At 41.2% G+C, this 18518-nt stretch overlaps 2 protein-coding genes across 2 annotated transcripts in view; both read right to left on the reverse strand.

Annotated features, from left to right (window-relative positions):
• Nucleotides 1-3456, reverse strand: part of akap6 (A kinase (PRKA) anchor protein 6) — a 283712-nt gene extending 280256 nt beyond the window's left edge. The window contains exon 1 of the mRNA XM_028566296.1: nucleotides 3344-3456. The gene's annotated coding sequence lies outside the window, so the exon portion shown is untranslated. The remainder of the gene's footprint in view (nucleotides 1-3343) is intronic.
• Nucleotides 3457-14053: 10597 nt separating this feature from the next.
• Nucleotides 14054-18518, reverse strand: part of arhgap5 (Rho GTPase activating protein 5) — a 56879-nt gene continuing 52414 nt past the window's right edge. The window contains exon 7 of the mRNA XM_028566834.1: nucleotides 14054-14406. Coding sequence (XP_028422635.1) covers nucleotides 14082-14406 — 325 coding nt within the window. The 3' untranslated portion in view covers nucleotides 14054-14081. The remainder of the gene's footprint in view (nucleotides 14407-18518) is intronic.

The following is an 18518-nucleotide window of genomic DNA, read 5'->3' on the forward strand; positions in this document are numbered from 1 at the left end:
TACTTAAGTACAGTTATGAAGAATTTGTACTTTGTTACATTCTACCACTGCATTTCAGCCCTATAAATAGCGATCAATCACCAAATAACGCAGGATTTAATCAGTTTAAAGGTCCAATATGTAATATTTGTACTGTAATAAATCCAAAAATGACACCAATGCCTCATCAGATATTAAGGAAACATGTTAAACTGAAATACTATCTTTTCTGACAACAATGCTAATGTCAGTATTTTTCTTTTTGAAATTTACATTCCGTGACGGAATTTATGTTTATGTTTTGATCTGTATGTTGTTATCAACGGACCAGTTTGACAGGCAGGCCGGGTTGCCAGATATACCTGTAAAAACGTAAACCCAGCACGCTACAGCTGTAACGGTAGTACAGCCATGAAAGCAGCAAACAAACGAAGAGGATCAACGGAGATAGATTCTACATGACATAAAAAAAAGAAAACAGCATGTTTCTAACAGTTGCGTGACCAGAGACGTAACAACCCCCTGGTAAATATTGGAGATGTATTTGAAAGATGGAGACAGCTTAGAGCCCAAAAGGACGCAGAGTTGGCTTATTTTCTCCTGAACAGGTAAGCATTAGCTTCATGCTAATTTATCACAGCTACTAGGGATGGGCATTTTTTGTCATTTGTGTACTCACATTGAATTATATAGCTACAGTACCCGAGTTGGTTACTCGCAAAAACAATTGAAACATAGCCAGTGAAGTGATCCCGACTGGTCTTGGCTAACGCCGCCATGCTAACCCTGCTAACTGTTAACGTTACCGGGAGGACCAGGCAAGCAACCCATGGCTGTTTACAGCGTGTAGCCTCTTCAGCGGCCGACAACGGTGAGTTATTTTAAACCATGAGAGGGGGGCTGTAAATCGGAAAGAGAGGACTGTGAGTTTGCAGTGTGTTTAGCGATTGTGCAAGGTAGTGGTATTTTTAGCGTTTCGTATTGTAATTCTAAGCCGAGGAAGTGTGCCTGACTGGCGTGTGGAGAGGACAGTGAGGTTGTTGTGTTTTTAGCGGTTCATACTGTAATTTTAAGCCGAGAAAGTGTGTCTGTCAGTTGGTTACAGAGCTCCGCGTGAGCACGGGCTTTTATGACTGTCAATATAGCCAGCATCTAACGTTAGCTACTCTGCTGTGCTGTGGAGTAATGTCTGGCTATGTGAGACTAGCATCTACCGTTAGTTACTCCGCTGTGCTGGGGAGTAATGTCTGGCTATGTGAGACTAGCATCTAACGTTAGCTACTCTGCTGTGCTGTGGAGTAATGTCTGGCTATGTGAGACTAGCATCTACCGTTAGTTACTCCGCTGTGCTGTGGAGTAATGTCTGGCTATGTGAGACTAGCATCTACCGTTAGCTACTCCGCTGTGCTGTGGCATAATGTCTGGCTATGTGAGACTAGCATCTACCGTTAGCTACTCCGCTGTGCTGTGGAGTAATGTCTGGCTATGTGAGACTAGCATCTAACGTTAGCTACTCCGCTGTGCTGTGGAGTAATGTCTGGCTATGTGAGAAAAGCGTCTAGCAACGTTGTTGTGAATGCTGCGGTCTCAGCCTGGCAACCTCCGTGAACTTCGAGTCTGGGCAGGAGGGGGCGGGGGAGACGACTCTCCAGTATTTTGAATTGGTAGTGCTGTAACTATTTTAACCGCTAGCTGCCAGTATTACATACAATATTACATATTGCACCTTTAATTGCTGATGTAAATTGCACTGTTAGTGTTTTTTTGCATAATATGATTTTTTTTTCAACAAATGATCAGAAATACATTACAGTACAATATTATCATTGTAAATGACTGTAGAATTGAATAAAATGCAGTAACCAATCATTTGGAGCAAATTGTCATCACTCAAATGTGCGTAAGAGTGCTTTTCAGTGTTCGTAGATTTTGTTCTTAGCTAAGAACAAATCCAAGTTAAGAAAACATTAGTGAATGCCAGAATCTTCGTAAAAAGTTCGTAAGAAGGGTTTAAGAACACATTTCTTCGTAAGAACGGTTGGTGAATGAGGCCCAATGTTATTTATAGATTTCAATACACTTTATTTTCCCTTTAATTGCCTTATAATGTGGCAGAAAAGCATTATAACCCAAACTTTACACAAAGTTAAATGTATTCATTTTGATAATTTTTTTTAATCAAAAGATAATTGCCAATGGCCTCGTTATCTAAAGATTTTCAATTAAGTTTCTCATTTTTGCATAATAAGAGTTTAATCTCATGTTTTTATCAGGCCAGCAGGTCTGTGTTCCCTGGGACAATACAACAAGCCAAACACCATTCAGAAAATGGTATTTTCTTACCTTTTGTTATGGACAAATATACTAACCACAGAGGGAATGACATTGACAAGTTTTTGTCAAAATTGATCAACTTAAGAACTTAAATTTTTTTTTTCTCGTCTTAACCCTCCTGTTTTTGAAATTTATATTTCAGAAATTAATTTGCATTTCTTTTAACCAAATTGCCAAAAAATAACATGGATGTTTTTATACAACGCTCTCTGCAGGTAAAATGAATCATTACTTTCACAGGTGTGATCTGCCATTAAAAAAAGTAATAGTTTCAAAACAGTAGCTTAGTATCTAAACTTTGACATATACCAGTTTCTGATAATCCATAAACATATATTCCTCTGAACTATAGTCAAAATGATTCATAACTGTACTCCAAAATTCGGTATGTTAATGAGGTTTATTGATCATACATTTATAAAATGTAAAAAACTTTCTGCTTTGTAAACAGGCAAAGCAAGGTCAACAAGTGCGCATGTCTGGCGTGAAGACAACAAAATGATTTATTTTTATTGAGAAACTCAACTGTCTGTCATGTAAACATACAAATTAATTAAAAAAATGTATTAAAAAAACCATTAAAACCATGAACTGAAGTGACGACGGGAGCTGGCTGCAGGACGACTCAATCACTTATATACTGTCTATGCTCAATCACCATGAACCGGTTTTAATGTTCTATCAGACTAGAACTAGTCGAGTCTGCTCGAGACTTTGCTCTAATTTGGGCAGGATTCGGGATTTCGGGACTGTCCCGAATTTTTCAGGACGTCTGGTCACAGAGCAGAATGACGCTGGTGGAGATATTTGTTGGAGGTTAATGTTATTATATGGGCATGTGTTAGAAAGTAACAAAGGCAGGGCTGGTAATGTTGAAAAGCTAGCAAGAAGTGAAAGTAGCATGCCTTCGGGGCTCCGTCTAACACCTGACCTCGGGGCACACAAACACGTGGACGCTTTATTTTATTTTTTTAAACTTCAGTCTTCTATTTGCCTTTTTTTTGCAGTGCGGCCCAAAACACAAACCTACCTGTCCAACAGAAAGATGGCGGCAGTGTCAACTTTTGCTGCGCTTTCTCCTCCTTTCTCCTGTAGAGACCTGCAGTAACTCCAGTTGTGGCGGCGATGACGCGCATTGAGCTCGTACACGGGTGGGGCAGAGTACGCGCAGCGGGGCAAGGAGAGATTTCATTGGTTCTTTCCAAGAGGACCGCGAGGCAGCGATTGGTTGGCGTTTTCTTTTCTTTTTTTTGACAAAATGCAGAGAATCAGGTAAACAATAGCACGTGACATAACATCAAGTATACACACTTATGAAGATAAAAATAAAAAATAAAAACATACAAAGCAATACAAACGAAGAAATAACAGAATCATTACATAGAAGAATATATAATATATATCCAAAGAGGTACATGAAAACATAAATTTACAATTAGTCAGAGGTTTCAGGGAAAACAAGCTCTACAGTTTCCACAATTTTAATACTTTTTTTGTTATCCAACAATCTTTCCAACAAAATTTCCGCTTGTGAATATAAAATTTGGCATAATGAAATGAATGAGATACTCAAGATCAGCATTACCTGATTTATGGTAGAAATAGATGATATCTTTAAGGTTAAAGGTGTAGACAAAGTTGGTGGGTTCAAAAAAGTAAGACTGGATACTACAGATGATGGATCTTTTTTGCTCTTTTTCCGAGCCCCTATGTTAATTATAGATGTCGGGGTGTAAATACCATTTAAAAAAATATATTTAAAAAAAGTGTATAGTGGAAATAGTTACCTACCCTACTAAATAAATGATATGATAAACATTCAGAGGCAGAAAAAGTTGCTCCTCTTCTAATTTTTTAGAGGCAAATGAGGGATCAAAATATTAAAACATTGAAATAATCCAATACCAAATTCAGTATCAAACCCTGCTGGAGCTGCTCCCCCCGCGACCCGACACCGGATAAGCGGACGAAGATGGATGGATGGATGGATGGATGGAGTATCAATTCTAAAATAGTTTTTTCTCCTTCCATCATTGAAATTCTGATTAAAATGCTTCTACAGTGACACCTGCAGGGCAAGAGGGGGAAGTATAAGAACTATTGTGAGCCATTTATTGGCCATATGCACCAAAACACCAAAGCACATTCCTTGTATGCAAAAACCTACTTTTGCAATAATCCGGATTCTGATTCTAATTGTTTTTCTGTTTAGTTTTCCATTGAATACAATATCTGAAGTCTCTTTTATATAGACCTTAGTGGTCCCCTAATACTGTATCTGAAGTCTATTTTATATAGGCCTTAGTGGTCCCCTAATACTGTATCTGAAGTCTCTTTTATATAGACCTTAGTGGTCCCCTAATACTGTATCTGAAGACTCTTTTATATAGACCTTAGTGGTCCCCTAATACTGTATCTGAAGTCTCTTTTATATAGACCTTAGTGGTCCCCTAATACTGTATCTGAAGTCTCTTTTATATAGACCTTAGTGGTCCCCTAATACTGTATCTGAAGTCTCTTTTATATTGACCTTAGTGGTCCCCTAATACTGTATCTGAAGTCTCTTTTATATAGACCTTAGTGGTCCCCTAATACTGTATCTGAAGTCTCTTTTATATAGACCTTAGTGGTCCCCTAATACTGTATCTGAAGTCTCTTTTATATAGACCTTAGTGGTCCCCTAATACTGTATCTGAAGTCTCTTTTATATAGACCTTAGTGGTCCCCTAATACTGTATCTGAAGTCTCTTTTCTATAGACCTTAGTGGTCCCCTAATACTGTATCTGAAGTCTCTTTTATATAGACCTTAGTGGTCCCCTAATACTGTATCTGAAGTCTCTTTTATATAGACCTTAGTGGTCCCCTAATACTGTATCTGAAGTCTCTTTCCCGAAATTCAGCCTTGGTGCAGAATTACAGCCACTAGAGCCAGTCCCACAATGAGCTTTCCTTAGTATGTGCCATTTCTGTGTCTGTAGCTATTGAGGTGGGGGTGTGGTCTTGACCAACTGCCACTTTGCTCGTTTGAAATCCATGATGTCTCTCTCTCATCGCCAAATTCTCTGGGGGGGCAAACCAGAGAAAGGAAAGGAGAAGATCTGAGCTTTCATTTTCTCAAAGACAGAGCAGGATACCCAGGGCTCTGTTTACACCTATCACCATTTCTAGCCACTGGGGGACCATAGGCAGGCTGGGGGAACTCATATTAATGTTAAAATACCTCATGAGATGACATTTTCATGCCATGGGACCGTTAAACGCTTTTTTATATCACAAATATGGGTTTCTTTCAACCAAATTGCCCCACATATAACCTGGATGCATGCATGAACATTGTATGGAACCCAGACATCATTCTTCACAAATCAAATTAATCATTACTTCCATTGAATTTTTTTATTTTTTTACCTCAATTTTACAGCATTTGAAAAAATAAAATGGTTGTAAAACAGTGTCCTGACTTTGACATAAACCAGTCTGTGATCCACTCAACACCCTCTCATCTTCACTATTAGTCAAAATAATTCATACTTTCTGCTTTTTTAAACCAAAAAATGAGGTATAATTTCATTTCAGTTAGGTTTGTTGTCCATAAATGAAACAAAGCGTTGGAAAAAAGAAAGAAAAACGTTGGGAAAAGTTCATTTTTAATTTTGACCCCAAAGGACAACAAGTTCACGGTCAGCAGGAAGGCGACGCGAGGGTGAACTCCGTACAAATACACAGCTACACCTTCAGTTTGTCCTCCAATGAAAATGCTGTAGCCTGTGTGCGGTGCGGTTCAGATTATGACCACTAGGGGGGGCCCTTTACCTTCTCAACAGCTGATCTGCAGGGCCAAGCTGTGGTCAAACCAAAACCGTTCCCATCACCTATACACAGCAGACGTCTCCTATATCACAACACAAATGTACACGTACAAAATCTAAAATACATTTTAAGTGTTAGTGTGCCAAAAAATCAGAAAAATGTTAGAAAAAAAAAAAAAAAAAAAAAAAAGTGACAATATATTTAATGCTCTAATACTTTAATGCTTCAATGCAGTAATCTCCAAGGGGGGGGGGAGGACCCCTGGGGGGGTCTTCAGAGTCACAGCAGGTGGGGGCCGCCAAATTATTGTTTAATATTTTTGAACGTTATTTATTTATTTTTTTTACCCAAAATTGTGTTAACCCCTCCATCCTCCCCCCGTAGATTACTGCTATGCTTCCACAGATACAGTTAAGCTAATGGATTCACTGTGCCTTCCACATGAATGTTTGACATCCAAACGCGATGATGTATGAATAATGTAAATAGTATTACTTTAGTAATGTAGGGCTGACCTTATTAAAAAGGTTCCGCAGTGTTTAAAAGGTTTAGGTGCTGCACCCGGAGCTGTTTTGGGCAGCACCTAGCCTACTGTAGGCCCAATGAATGTCACTCAAAAAAAAAATGTCAGATCTGATGATTGTAGTCGGACTTCTTTACCTTCCAGTTTTGGCTTTAAGCTTTTGGGTGTTATGTATGTATTACCTGCTCTAGCTTTTCCAACGTTTCAGACACAGATATGGTGATAATAACAGTCCAAAATGATGTGAAAAAGAGACGCAAAACTACCACAAAGAGACACCTTTTTTTTTTTTTTTTTTTATTGAAAACTGGTCGTGACTGTTTTCCTAAGATGGTGCCTGCTTGGATGCGTGAACGGTACGGTCTTTATAAACTATCTTTTTAATAAACTGTCTGTACACTTCCAAAGTTCTCAATGCTTGTGTTTAGATGTAGGGACCCTCATTATGCTACCGTGGAAGTGTGGTGGTATTTTGAGCCTTGTTAGTGTTATAGAAATAGAGATTTATTTCTACTTTACCCTCTGCCCAGACGACTAGCGTTACAAGCTAATTAGCGGTTAGCGCTAAAACTGGTCACATTCGATTAGCATGAAAACATATCCCAGAGAACGGTCCACTCGGTACCCATGTGTTATTAACCCCTAGGTTCATTTTGCGCCGGTTTTGTCCTTTAAAATCACAGACATATGTCAAAGCTTTTGAAACCATTTAAAAAAAAAAATTTCAAATGCTACGTACATCCATGGATCCATTTTTGTTTTCAGGCAAAACAAAAAAAACTTTGAAAACGGGCCAAATTTGACGTGAGGAAAACACCAGGGTTAATGGAAGAAAAGGAAGACTCACAGCAGTTTTTGAAAAAAGAAAAAGAAACTTTATTTGGAAACATTATGGAGAAGGAAACAGAAAAACAAACTGGTTTTAGAGTTTTTTTCATTTCTGAAAATCATTTTTATTTACTATAATACACAGCGGATGACGTTAAGAGTCAGTTGGTTTGTACACCGGAGAGACAGGATGAGATCTTATCCACAAAATGATTTCAAAACATAACTTGATGGATGAGAAAAAAATAAACTACAGACGAACAGCTTAATCTTTTATTATCTAGCAGCTGCTGAAACCCCCCCCACCCCTCCTCACCCATCCCATCCCATCTCCCCCCTCCCATTCCCCCGGTAGATCAGGATGCTCTTGGCTCTGTTCCACGGTTGCCATTCGCTCCCTTTCAGTGTCCTCTTCAGTCCAAAAAAACCTTAAAATGGGCTTTTGGCTACGTTCCATTCTGAATATGTATCTCCTTTAACACAAACACACTCGTTACCCTCTCACTCACACCATCAAAGGAACACTGGGTCTCATTTGTCTGCAGCGGGTCCCATTACCAGACGTGTCCCCTTCAAAGTGCCTTTTAGACTTTAAAGGGTTGCACTTCACTTGAAGGTATCTACATAAGAGTGACATGACACTCTCATGAACGTGTCATAAACGTTTATGACAGAACGCTTCTTTTAGTAAGGGTCATTCGGTTTTTGTCATGACAGGTTAGGGTTAGAGTTAGAGTTAGAGTTAGGGTTAGAGTTCATGTGTCATGACAGTGTCATGTCACTCTTATGTAGATACCTTCCAGTAAAGTGTTACCCTTCCCTAAATCTGACTTTGTGGCGATGTTCAGACAGACGTTTGGCTCCGTTCTCATTTCTCTCCAGTTCGACCTTTTCCCTCAAAAATCTAATAAAAAAAAAATTAGAATCTGGGGGCCTGGGTGGCGAGTGGTAGAGCGCCCACCCATGTATAGATGCTCAGTCCTTGACGCAAAGGCTGCCGGTTGGATTCCGACCGGCGGCACTTTCCTGCATGTCATTCCCCCTTTCTCATCTAAGTTGTCACAAAAAATTAAAAAAAGGCCTAAATGTCAAAGTGTTAATCTGCGTTGGCTTCATTCCTTTTTTTTTTATCCTTTATAGTTTGTGTCCTCTCACCTTGTTATGATTAAAAAAATTAAATCCCTAAAATGTCAGGTAGGACGCAGGGCTTTTACAATGAAAATGACTTCCATCATTGTGTTTATATAATAATTATTTTTCTAAAATATTACATTTAAATTTGTTTTAAAATAATAAAAAAAAGCAGCAATTTTTTATAATTGGTGAGCTGGAACCAGCAAATATCTGCCTTTTATGCTCCATAAATTACTTCAAAAACAGTAAAAAAAAATAAAAAATAAATTGGGGTTTTCTGAAATAAAACTGGTTTGAAAAATTCAATAAAACAAACAATTGTCTGAATCGGACCAAAAAAAAAAAGTAAAAGCTTGAATCTCAACAGAGGAATGTGCCTCAATGACGTTATCTGGGTACAGGAAACAGCTGACTGATTTGGGGACACTGGAGACACGCGTCTAAAATGAGACACCCCGGATTTATCCCCCGTCATTGACGCTCATCGGAAACACTTTCAGTGGTTCTGCCGTTTCTGTTCTAACACTTCCCCCCCTCCCTCTTTGTCTTCTTACTCCACCATACAGCCCACAAATAGCCACTGGCAGGGCAATGCATTCTGGGTAAAATGAGCCCTCGAAGCATCCAAATGATGGACTTTGCGTTTAAGGAAAAACTCGAACCAGGCGGCAGAGAGCCGAGAGAAAGCTATTGAAAGCGGGTTTAATTATGAATGAAGGGCTTTTAATTTGGCGATCTAACGTTACCAGTCACGTCGATAAAAAAAACCATCAGAATAAACTTAAGAGGGCAGATATTCTTGCTTTTTTTGTGTAGATATAAAGCCGAGATAAAACCCTGAACGCTCGGAGTCTTATCTACATTTTGTTGTCTGGAAATTGTTTAAATAACCTAAAAACTACAAGCAAGCATTCGGGAGACAAGGTTCTGCAAGTTTCAAGGTTAACAGATGGCAAAAAAAAACTTTTAAGATTTCATCTCAAGTCGTCCGCACTCGTCTGAAAACACTTCACATTGTTTGGATATTATATCTTTTTTTAAGACTCCTAAAAGACTCTTCTGTACATCTGGAGTAATATTCCATCAGGCGCACGCAGAACGAAAAGAGAAATTGAATTTTTGAGTTCCCCGAGTTGAGATTATTTCGTCATCAAAAGAAAAACTTGCCAGACATGGTGCACAGTACCTTCTTATATAAACACATTATTGTGTATAAATATACTAAATCATTAGAAGCAAGACTCGTCGAGACACTAGAACTGATAACAAAGGGTTTTATATAACGTCCTCGGACGTTACCTGGAAAGAACTGTGCCATTTGGTACTAAATACTAAGGAAAAAAAAAAAAGGGATTTCTTTTAAAGGTGCCCTGCCACATGTATTTCATTTCTTTGTGGTAATGTCTGAAGTTCTACCATGGACTCTGTAACATTTTTTGGGGGAAATAATGCCTTGGTTACCTTGTTTCAAGCCATTCTAGCGTGGTATAAAAAGCCTGCAGGAAGACTCAGCTCGATTTGTGCCAGTTCTCATTAATATTCAACGAGCTAAGCTGTTTGAATCTGATTGGCTAACAGCTAGCCAATGAGAGCCTGGCTGTCAGCATCCTTTACCCAGCGCAACTGGGCGAGATAATGAATAGTAATGAGCTCAGGCAACATGATGTCAGACTGACCAGCTTTTGTGATTGGTCTGATGTCTCTGCTTATTTCTGTTCAGTGGCTAGAGCTGACAGAGGAGGTAGCAGTTCATTTTCACATTCACCACATAACACAAAGACATATATGGACCTGACAGATTTCAAAAAATGCAAGAAAAAACGGTTTTTGTGTGGCAGGACACCTTTAAAGAAAATCTGCAGTTAAACCCAAATAAATAGGATTCATTCTTTACGCATTAGTAACAACTTGATTCTCTATGTACGGGATGTTGAACTGTTTGACGCCAGCAATGAACTGAAATGAAAAGATTTTGAAGTGTGCCACATTGGACACCGTTTCTATAATAAGCACCAGGGTAGCAGTTGTGGAAGTATTCAGATCCCTTTCTCAGGTGAAACTACAATATAAAAGAATACTAGAGAAGTACTTTGAATGAGTTCCCTCTGAAATGTAGTGGAGTTAAAGTATAGTAAGTAGGATCAAGTACCTTCAAAGCAGTGGTGTAGTCTAATGTATTGTAGTGGGTATACTGTACCACACTATCTATCTATCTATCTATCTATCTATCTATCTATCTATCTATCTATCTATCTATCTATCTATCTATCTATCTATCTATCTATCTATCTATCTATCTATATATATATATATATATATATATATATATATATATATATATATATATATATATATATATATATATATATGGGGTCTGGGTGTCCTCCCCCAGGGTTATTTTGAGCATCAAAGACTTAATTTCCTGGATTCTGATACACTTTTATGCACCACTTTATGGTGGAAATACCTTTATGTATCCTATGAGAAGGGAAACACAGATGACATTGAAAATATATGAAAGAATAAAGCAGTAAGGGGGGCTTTCACATCAGGGACCTGAGCCTGGACCACAAAAGTTGACCCCAAAGCAACGAGGACAAAATAAAATAGGCCACTTATATTTGTCTTAAATGTGCGATGAAGGGAGGATTCTGGCGTTAGTGTAGGCGGAGCATTGGGGCCCGCTTGCTACGCACACACTACGCACACACTACGCACACACTACGCCCACACTACGCACACACTACGCCCACACTACGCACACACTATGCAAATTATGAAGTGTGTATATACGGAGGAGATGTCCTAGTGGGTAAACTGCGTATCACGTAGACTACACCACTGCTTCAAATTGTACTTGAGTTAAAAACTTTCCACAGCTGCAAATAAAGTTCTTTCCAGGAAACTTTATGAGAAATTATTCCCGACGTTGAAATGACGACCATGGACACAGGGTTAAACATCGTAGACGTCATGCAGCAGGGGGAATATTTTGTTTCCCGCTGGGACAGAAGAGTGTTTGAAGATTCTGCAAAAACTGCGATACGAGTTGGTTTTTAACACCCTCCAGGGTTTACCCAAGACCATCGGAGATCGACGTGGCTCAGACGTGTTCGGCAAACACCTGAGAGAGACACAACCTGTGGCTCAGCTGGACTACAAGTCGGAGGTGTGACTGAATTTAAACTGAATCCAGATGTTTACCGCCACCCTTGTTCTGCCTCAAAGTGTCATCGATGGAGAAAGCAATGAGGGATTTTCTCTTCTCTTTCAGACGGGCCAATGGGGATTAAAACCCACAGATCTCTTATCGAACCCCCTCCCCTCTTCACACACACACACACACACGCACACACACAAACATTAACACACCATCAGAAATAAAGATGGGTTTCAGTTGCACCATCAGAATCACAAAGGAATATGATTATAGCTTCTGATGGATTATACAGTCCAGTACCCGGTGGTATTTCACTAAATCAGCAACCGCTGGCTGCTGATAAATTTATATATATATATTATATATATATATATATATATATATACTTATATATACTTCTTTCCTCTGTTTAGGGAAAACTATTCAACATACTGTATAACGAAAAATATGATATTAAGAGTAGCTTTCTCGCCTGACGGAAAAGAACCGAATGCAACAAAAACTTAAACCCCTCTTCAGAGTTTTTCTGTGGAACTGTTCCCCTTAAACCGAAGAAGAAAAAAACAACTATGCAAATCTGAACAAGAGCGCCTTTAAGAGTTTCAAAGTGTTTCATTTCATCATCATTTTTTTTTTTCTTCTAACTTTAAAGTTGTATTTTCTTCTCACTAAGTGGCAAAAAACAGACATGCAAATTTTCAGTTTCCAACAACCCAACAGAACGCAAAAGTAGAAATGGAGAAGTGGAGAAAAGCGTCATCGGCAAAGCGGCGAACCCAGAAAAAAAAAAAAAAAAGACGCCTCCTTGAATGCATCGCAACGTAGTGGTTTTCCTCAGCCATGTGCCGCCGTCGAAGTGGGGGGTGGGGTGGGTCGCCCCGTCGGCGCGAGAGGGCGCCCCAGTGTTGCGTTAAGGGTCAGAGGCTCTGAAGAGACGAGCCGGTTAGGCTGAAGGTTTGGAGTAAAAGTCCGCAAAAGTCAGATTATCTCGTTAGCAGTCCACGGTTTGCTTGTTTTCATTCCCTCCTGAATCCCTCCTTCCCTCTGCGGAGAAGGTAATACACACCACAGATCAGCTCACACTGATACACATCGTCATCACACACTCACACACATAAACTGGGGGTAGAAATCAGACGTTACAAAAAAATATTTAAGAGTCCAAATGATAAAAAAAACAACGCAAACAGACATGAAATTGGTATGTGGGACCGTTTGACACAAAGCGTGCATGTGCTGTCCTTTAGGGGGGGGGGGGGTCAAAGTTCATGTAACAGGGTTAGGGATCGTTTTGTCTTTTTAATATTTAAAACCAGAGCTCCGCCCTCCTCCTCCCATACACCCAGCCAAACTCCATAAGACACAATTTATATTATTTCTGTGAGGAGTTCAACAAATCCACCATTTGTTTGTTTGTTTGACGTCTGGCGTCGCCGAAAAAAAAAAAAAAGTTCTGGTGTTCAGTTTCGGTTCCCTCGCCTCCGCTGACTGAGCAACAAAATACAGTTTTTACTGTGCTGAAATGCCAAAAACAGTCCGTCAGAGAGTCAGTAACCAGTCAGTCAAAGATCTAGTAAGTCCGGGGGTTTCGTATTCGAGTTGCAGTCGTGGGGACTCAAAGTTTTTAAATTCCCTTTTTCGGTTTGTCTCGGAGCAGGGAAAAGGGGGGCAGGGTTTAAAGGGGGGACCTAGGGCTCAGGCGCCCAGTGTGCTATTCCATCAGGGTAAAAAGGTAGGAGAGGAGGAAAGTAATCTCTATCTGCCCACAAAGGAAGTCCAAGTCAGACCCTGCTAAATGATTAGTTCTGTCGCTATGTGCCAAATCAAAATCAGTTCAATCATCGACTACTTTCAGTCTCCGTATCATTAAAAAGAGGGTGGTCAGATCCCCCCCCCAAAAAAAAGGTTGCTCCAAAAAAAAAATAAAAAAAATAAAAGGTGACGTCCGATTGTAATTCTCTGATCCAGGATTTACCTCGCAGGGATGAGCTGGTCCCACAGATTAGGTTTAATCCAACAAACGCTCGATGTGTCTCTAAAACCCCCAAAGTTCATTCACCCTAAAGTCGAGGAGGACTGTACCAACTGGGTAGGGAGGGGGTGGGAGTGGGGGGGCGGGGGTATTTCATTGTTTTATTCTGACAGCCAGACCAGCATTTTTTTTTTTTTTGAGTTTTAGAGAAGACGGCTGATGTGTTGGCCCAAAAGCAGCTGTCGGCTGCACACAAACAAATCCACTCTCTCCCCCCCCCCCCGCCCTCCCTCCCTCCCTCCCTCCCAGGACTTCATTTCCCAGCGTGCTCTGGTGGCGGTCAGATGAGCGGGTCGGGGTGCAGGGTGTGCTGGATCTGCTGCGGCTGCAGCGGGGGGGGCAGCTGCAGCGGCAGCAGGGCCTCCACCATGTTGTGGCAGTGCTGTGGCGGCGGCGGCGTGCCCTCGCTGCCGGAGCTCTCGGCCACCTCGCCGCCGTGGAAGAAGTAGTCGCTCTGCACGATGAAGGACTCGATGACCGCCTGGTTCAGCTTGGTGGTGGACAGCGTGTCCTTGTTCTCGAAGTCGGGGCGCATCAGCGTGGGCCAGAAGCAGATAGACAGGTTGTCGGCCGTCATCAGCGTGCTCTTGCTGTGCTGGCTCACCCTGCGGGGAACGCAAACGGGTCAAAGTCAAGTTCAGCACACATTTGGTGCGTGTGTGTGTGTGTGTGTGTGTCTGTCTCTGTGTCTGTCTATGTGTGTGTGTGTGTGTGTGTCTGTGTCAGTGTGTGTGTGTGTGTCTGTCTGTCTGTGTCAGTGTGTGTGTGTCTGTCTGTCTGTGTCAGTGTGTGTGTCTGTGTCAGTGTGTGTCTGTTTGTGTGTGTGTCTGTATGTCTGTCTGTCTGTCTGTCTATGTGTGTGTGTGTGTGTGTGTGTGTGTGTCTGTGTCAGTGTGTGTGTGTGTCTGTGTCAGTGTGTGTGTCTATCTGTGTCAGTGTGTGTGTCTGTCTCAGTGTGTGTGTGTGTGTCTGTCTGTCTGTGTCAGTGTGTGTGTCTCTGTGTGTGTGTCTGTGTCAGTGTGTGTGTGTGTGTGTCTGTCTGTCTGTGTCAGTGTGTGTGTGTCTGTCTGTCAGTGTGTGTGTCTGTGTCAGTGTGTGTCTGTTTGTGTGTGTGTCTGTCTGTCTGTCTGTCTGTGTGTGTCTGTCTGTGTCAGTGTGTGTGTGTGTGTGTGTGTGTGTGTGTCTGTCTGTGTCAGTGTGTGTGTGTGTCTGTCTGTCTGTCTGTGTCAGTGTGTGTGTGTCTGTCTGTCTCTGTGTGTGTGTGTGTGTGTGTGTGTGTGTCAGTGTGTGTCTGTCTGTCTGTGTGTGTGTGTGTGTGTGTGTGTGTGTGTGTGTGTGTCTGTCTGTCTGTGTGTGTCTGTCTGTGTCTGTCTGGGTCAGTGTGTGTGTGTCTGTCTCAGTGTGTGTGTGTGTGTGTGTCTGTCTGTGTCAGTGTGTGTGTCTGTCTATGTGTGTGTCTGTCTGTGTGTGTGTGTGTGTGTGTCTGTCTCTGTGTGTGTGTGTGTGTGTGTGTGTGTGTCTGTGTCAGTGTGTGTCTGTCTGTCTGTCTGTGTGTGTGTGTGTGTGTGTGTGTGTGTGTGTGTGTGTCTGTCTGTCTGTGTGTGTCTGTCTGGGTCAGTGTGTGTGTGTCTGTCTCAGTGTGTGTGTGTGTGTGTCTGTCTGTGTCAGTGTGTGTGTCTGTCTATGTGTGTGTCTGTCAGTGTCTATTTGTCTATGTTTGTGTGCGTGTGTATCTGAGAAAGACAGAAAAGTGTGTCAGATGTTTGTTGGGTGACAATACAGATGTATTTTTAGGTTAGTTTTTTTTAACCCTTGTGTTTTCTTCCCGTTGACCCTGCAAATTTGAGTTTTTCTGGGTCAATATTTAAAATAAAAAATGTTTTTCTCCAACTTTTTCCGCTTTCGAAACTTTTGTCACTTTTCCCCGATGTTTTTTTTTTTTTAAGCTTTTCCCGATGTCTTTGTCACCTTTTTCGACGTTTGTCACTTTTACTGACATTTCGTTTTTGTCACTTTTTTCAACGTTCTCAGGGTTTCCCGCAGCACTTTGCAGTTAAGGCTGCCGCCTAAGCAACACACGCCTGCCGCCTTAACTACCCCATCAAAAAAAATAAAAATATAAAAAAGTGAATGATCTAAATCTAATGAGGCAGAAAGGCTTAATGTCAGGTAACGTTTTTTTGACAGTTTTCAGTGGTTATGAGGAGCAATATGAGAGAGATATTGTGATCACTGATCGTTATTTAGGTACATTAAATCACGTTAAGCGTTTTCACGTTAGGTCTTATAAAGCCCATGAGAACCGTGGAGAGTCAACCCACAGCCGCTCCGCTGCCCTGCTTGTTCTTATATGCATTTTTTTCTTCAAACGCTATAAAACTGAATAAAACAACTAAATTCTATCAAAGTAGTAAACTGATCATTTGGTTGAAAGAAAACACAAATTTCTAAAATATAGAAAATTTTTGAAAATGGGCCAAATCTGACCCGAGGACAACAGGAGTGTTAACGTTGTCTGTTGATTGTTGGAGCAGAAGATGAAAGAAAATGTGATCTTATCTTATTTTATCTTATCATCCACAACGACACAACTGCTGCAGAAACCACGTGTGTCGACAGTTTGGTGGTTTAAATAGCCAATCATCAAATCAACCTGTCACATTGTTAACATATTTTTCGCTGGTCTGGTCCGCTCCGGTGTACGAGACTCCATTCGTTACTGAAGTTAATGCTGAAACTGACATCTCCGTTCTAAATGTGGTTAAATGAACTGAATTTATAGGCTGCCGTGAGGAGAGAATATGAGCAGATTTGGTCTTGTTGGAGCATCAGCTGACTGATGTTTTGATTAAATCACTGACTGATGAGGTGTGACATTACGATTATGGTGGTGATTTATTAAATGTTCATCAGATTAATGAGATTAATGACAGCTGGCGTTTGAGTCTGCCAGTGAACACTGTCCGGCCGCTGTGCTGAGCGGGAAGAAGCTGCGCTTTCTGCTGCGAGACAACAGGACTTGTAACACCGATGCGGTGTCTTAGATTGCACACTTCTCTACTTACACTTGCTATTTTGAGTGTGCAGCGCACCACGGTGCCAGGTGCTGCACTAAAAGTGGTCAAGATGCTGAGGCTACATCGCTGGTTACCATTTCTTCTGCGGAGCGGAAGCTACGTAACCTGACTCCGCCAGATGGATTGCTTCGCATTTGCTCGGCATATCCATCTGGGAACTTTCCGTTGGAGAACTTTTGGGAAGGGGCGGAAATACTGGTTAGCTGATTGGATGAACCATCTGTCTATCACCTATGTTGGTGATAGACGGGCCAAATCAACCAATCAGATCCACGAAGCGTATGAAAATACAACCACAAGCCCGCCCCTGCTGCTGCAGGCAAAGCATAGCTCGTTAGCTCAGCATGCAAACATGTCGGTAAAAGGATATTTACCGTTTGTGTAACGAGAATTTAGGAATAAAAGACACCATTTCTGGTTCACGGACCATATTCCAAAAGAAGGATCCAAGAGAAAAAAAGCATTAGCGAGCGGCTACCGCTGTCTGAAAATACTGGTTAGCTGATTGGATAAACCATCTGTCTATCACCACCTAACCCACTTCAAAACCAACGCTGATTGGCCCGGTCGTTTGGCTAACGGCTCCAAATTTTCTCTGCCTCAAGATGCCAGACTGATCTGCGAGTGGAAAACTGGAGCTCGTCAGATTAGGACGGTCTCACTAGGCTAGAAGCTACGGGACCACCAACGTATTTTTAAACTTGTGAATATGGTGGGCAAGGAAGCTGCAGCGGTTACTACTGAAATAGTCTTACTTTGCCAGACCTTCCTCCACAGCGCTGCGGAGGAGGGTCTGGCTAGTCCACACAGCATTCTGGGATAGAAGAAAAACGTGCTCTGGTTTATCGGCATTTCTTTAAATCACAATCGTCTTGGGCGGCAGAGCCACGGTGCCTCTGGAGCCTTGGTAGAACATGTGTGACGTTCAAAAGTTGTTTTAGACGTGCAACAGAAAACTCAGATTGGACAGATAGTCTAGCTAGCTGTCTGGATTTACCCTGCAGAGATCTGAGGAACAGTTAACCATAGTCCTCACAAATCCACCGCAGGTTAGAACGCCAACACAAAGAAAGCGGAAGGGGACGGGACATCTGGCGGCATTTCCAGTCGTGCTCGATTTGAAACAAAACTACCCTGTCGAAATTTACACACTACACAAGTGAGTACACAGTGCATTACATGTAAGTGTAATCCCGGAAGTATCCGAATTAAGACACACTCAGAATCATCGCGCTCTGTACCATAATTAAATCTTCAGCATGACTCGGCGTGTTTCATCAAACCACACAGATCAGCAGCATTACAGCTGAGAAAGACTTCATGTAAGGAACCACACACACGAGATATTTAAGAGAATTTGTGGCATTTTCTTGTATGTAGGATTTTGTCTCTGAGGTACCAACGAATTGTAAATGCCTTTTTCCCCTCAACTGTGCGAGTCATCCTTCTCTGACACACCGTCACAAATGTAATCCGAATGCTGGATGTTTAAGAGCAACTTAAACTCCCTGTAAATGTTCTAACTGTGCAGATTTTTCTCAAGTAATAATTCAACATCCAGTCACAGCTGCAATCAAATGAAGGCATCTGCAAATAGACCAAACAATTTAAAAATAAAAAAAGGTACAGACACTTAGAAT

This window comes from Perca flavescens, chromosome 20 (assembly GCF_004354835.1).
Source record: "Perca flavescens isolate YP-PL-M2 chromosome 20, PFLA_1.0, whole genome shotgun sequence".
NCBI classification, from domain to species: domain Eukaryota; kingdom Metazoa; phylum Chordata; class Actinopteri; order Perciformes; family Percidae; genus Perca; species Perca flavescens.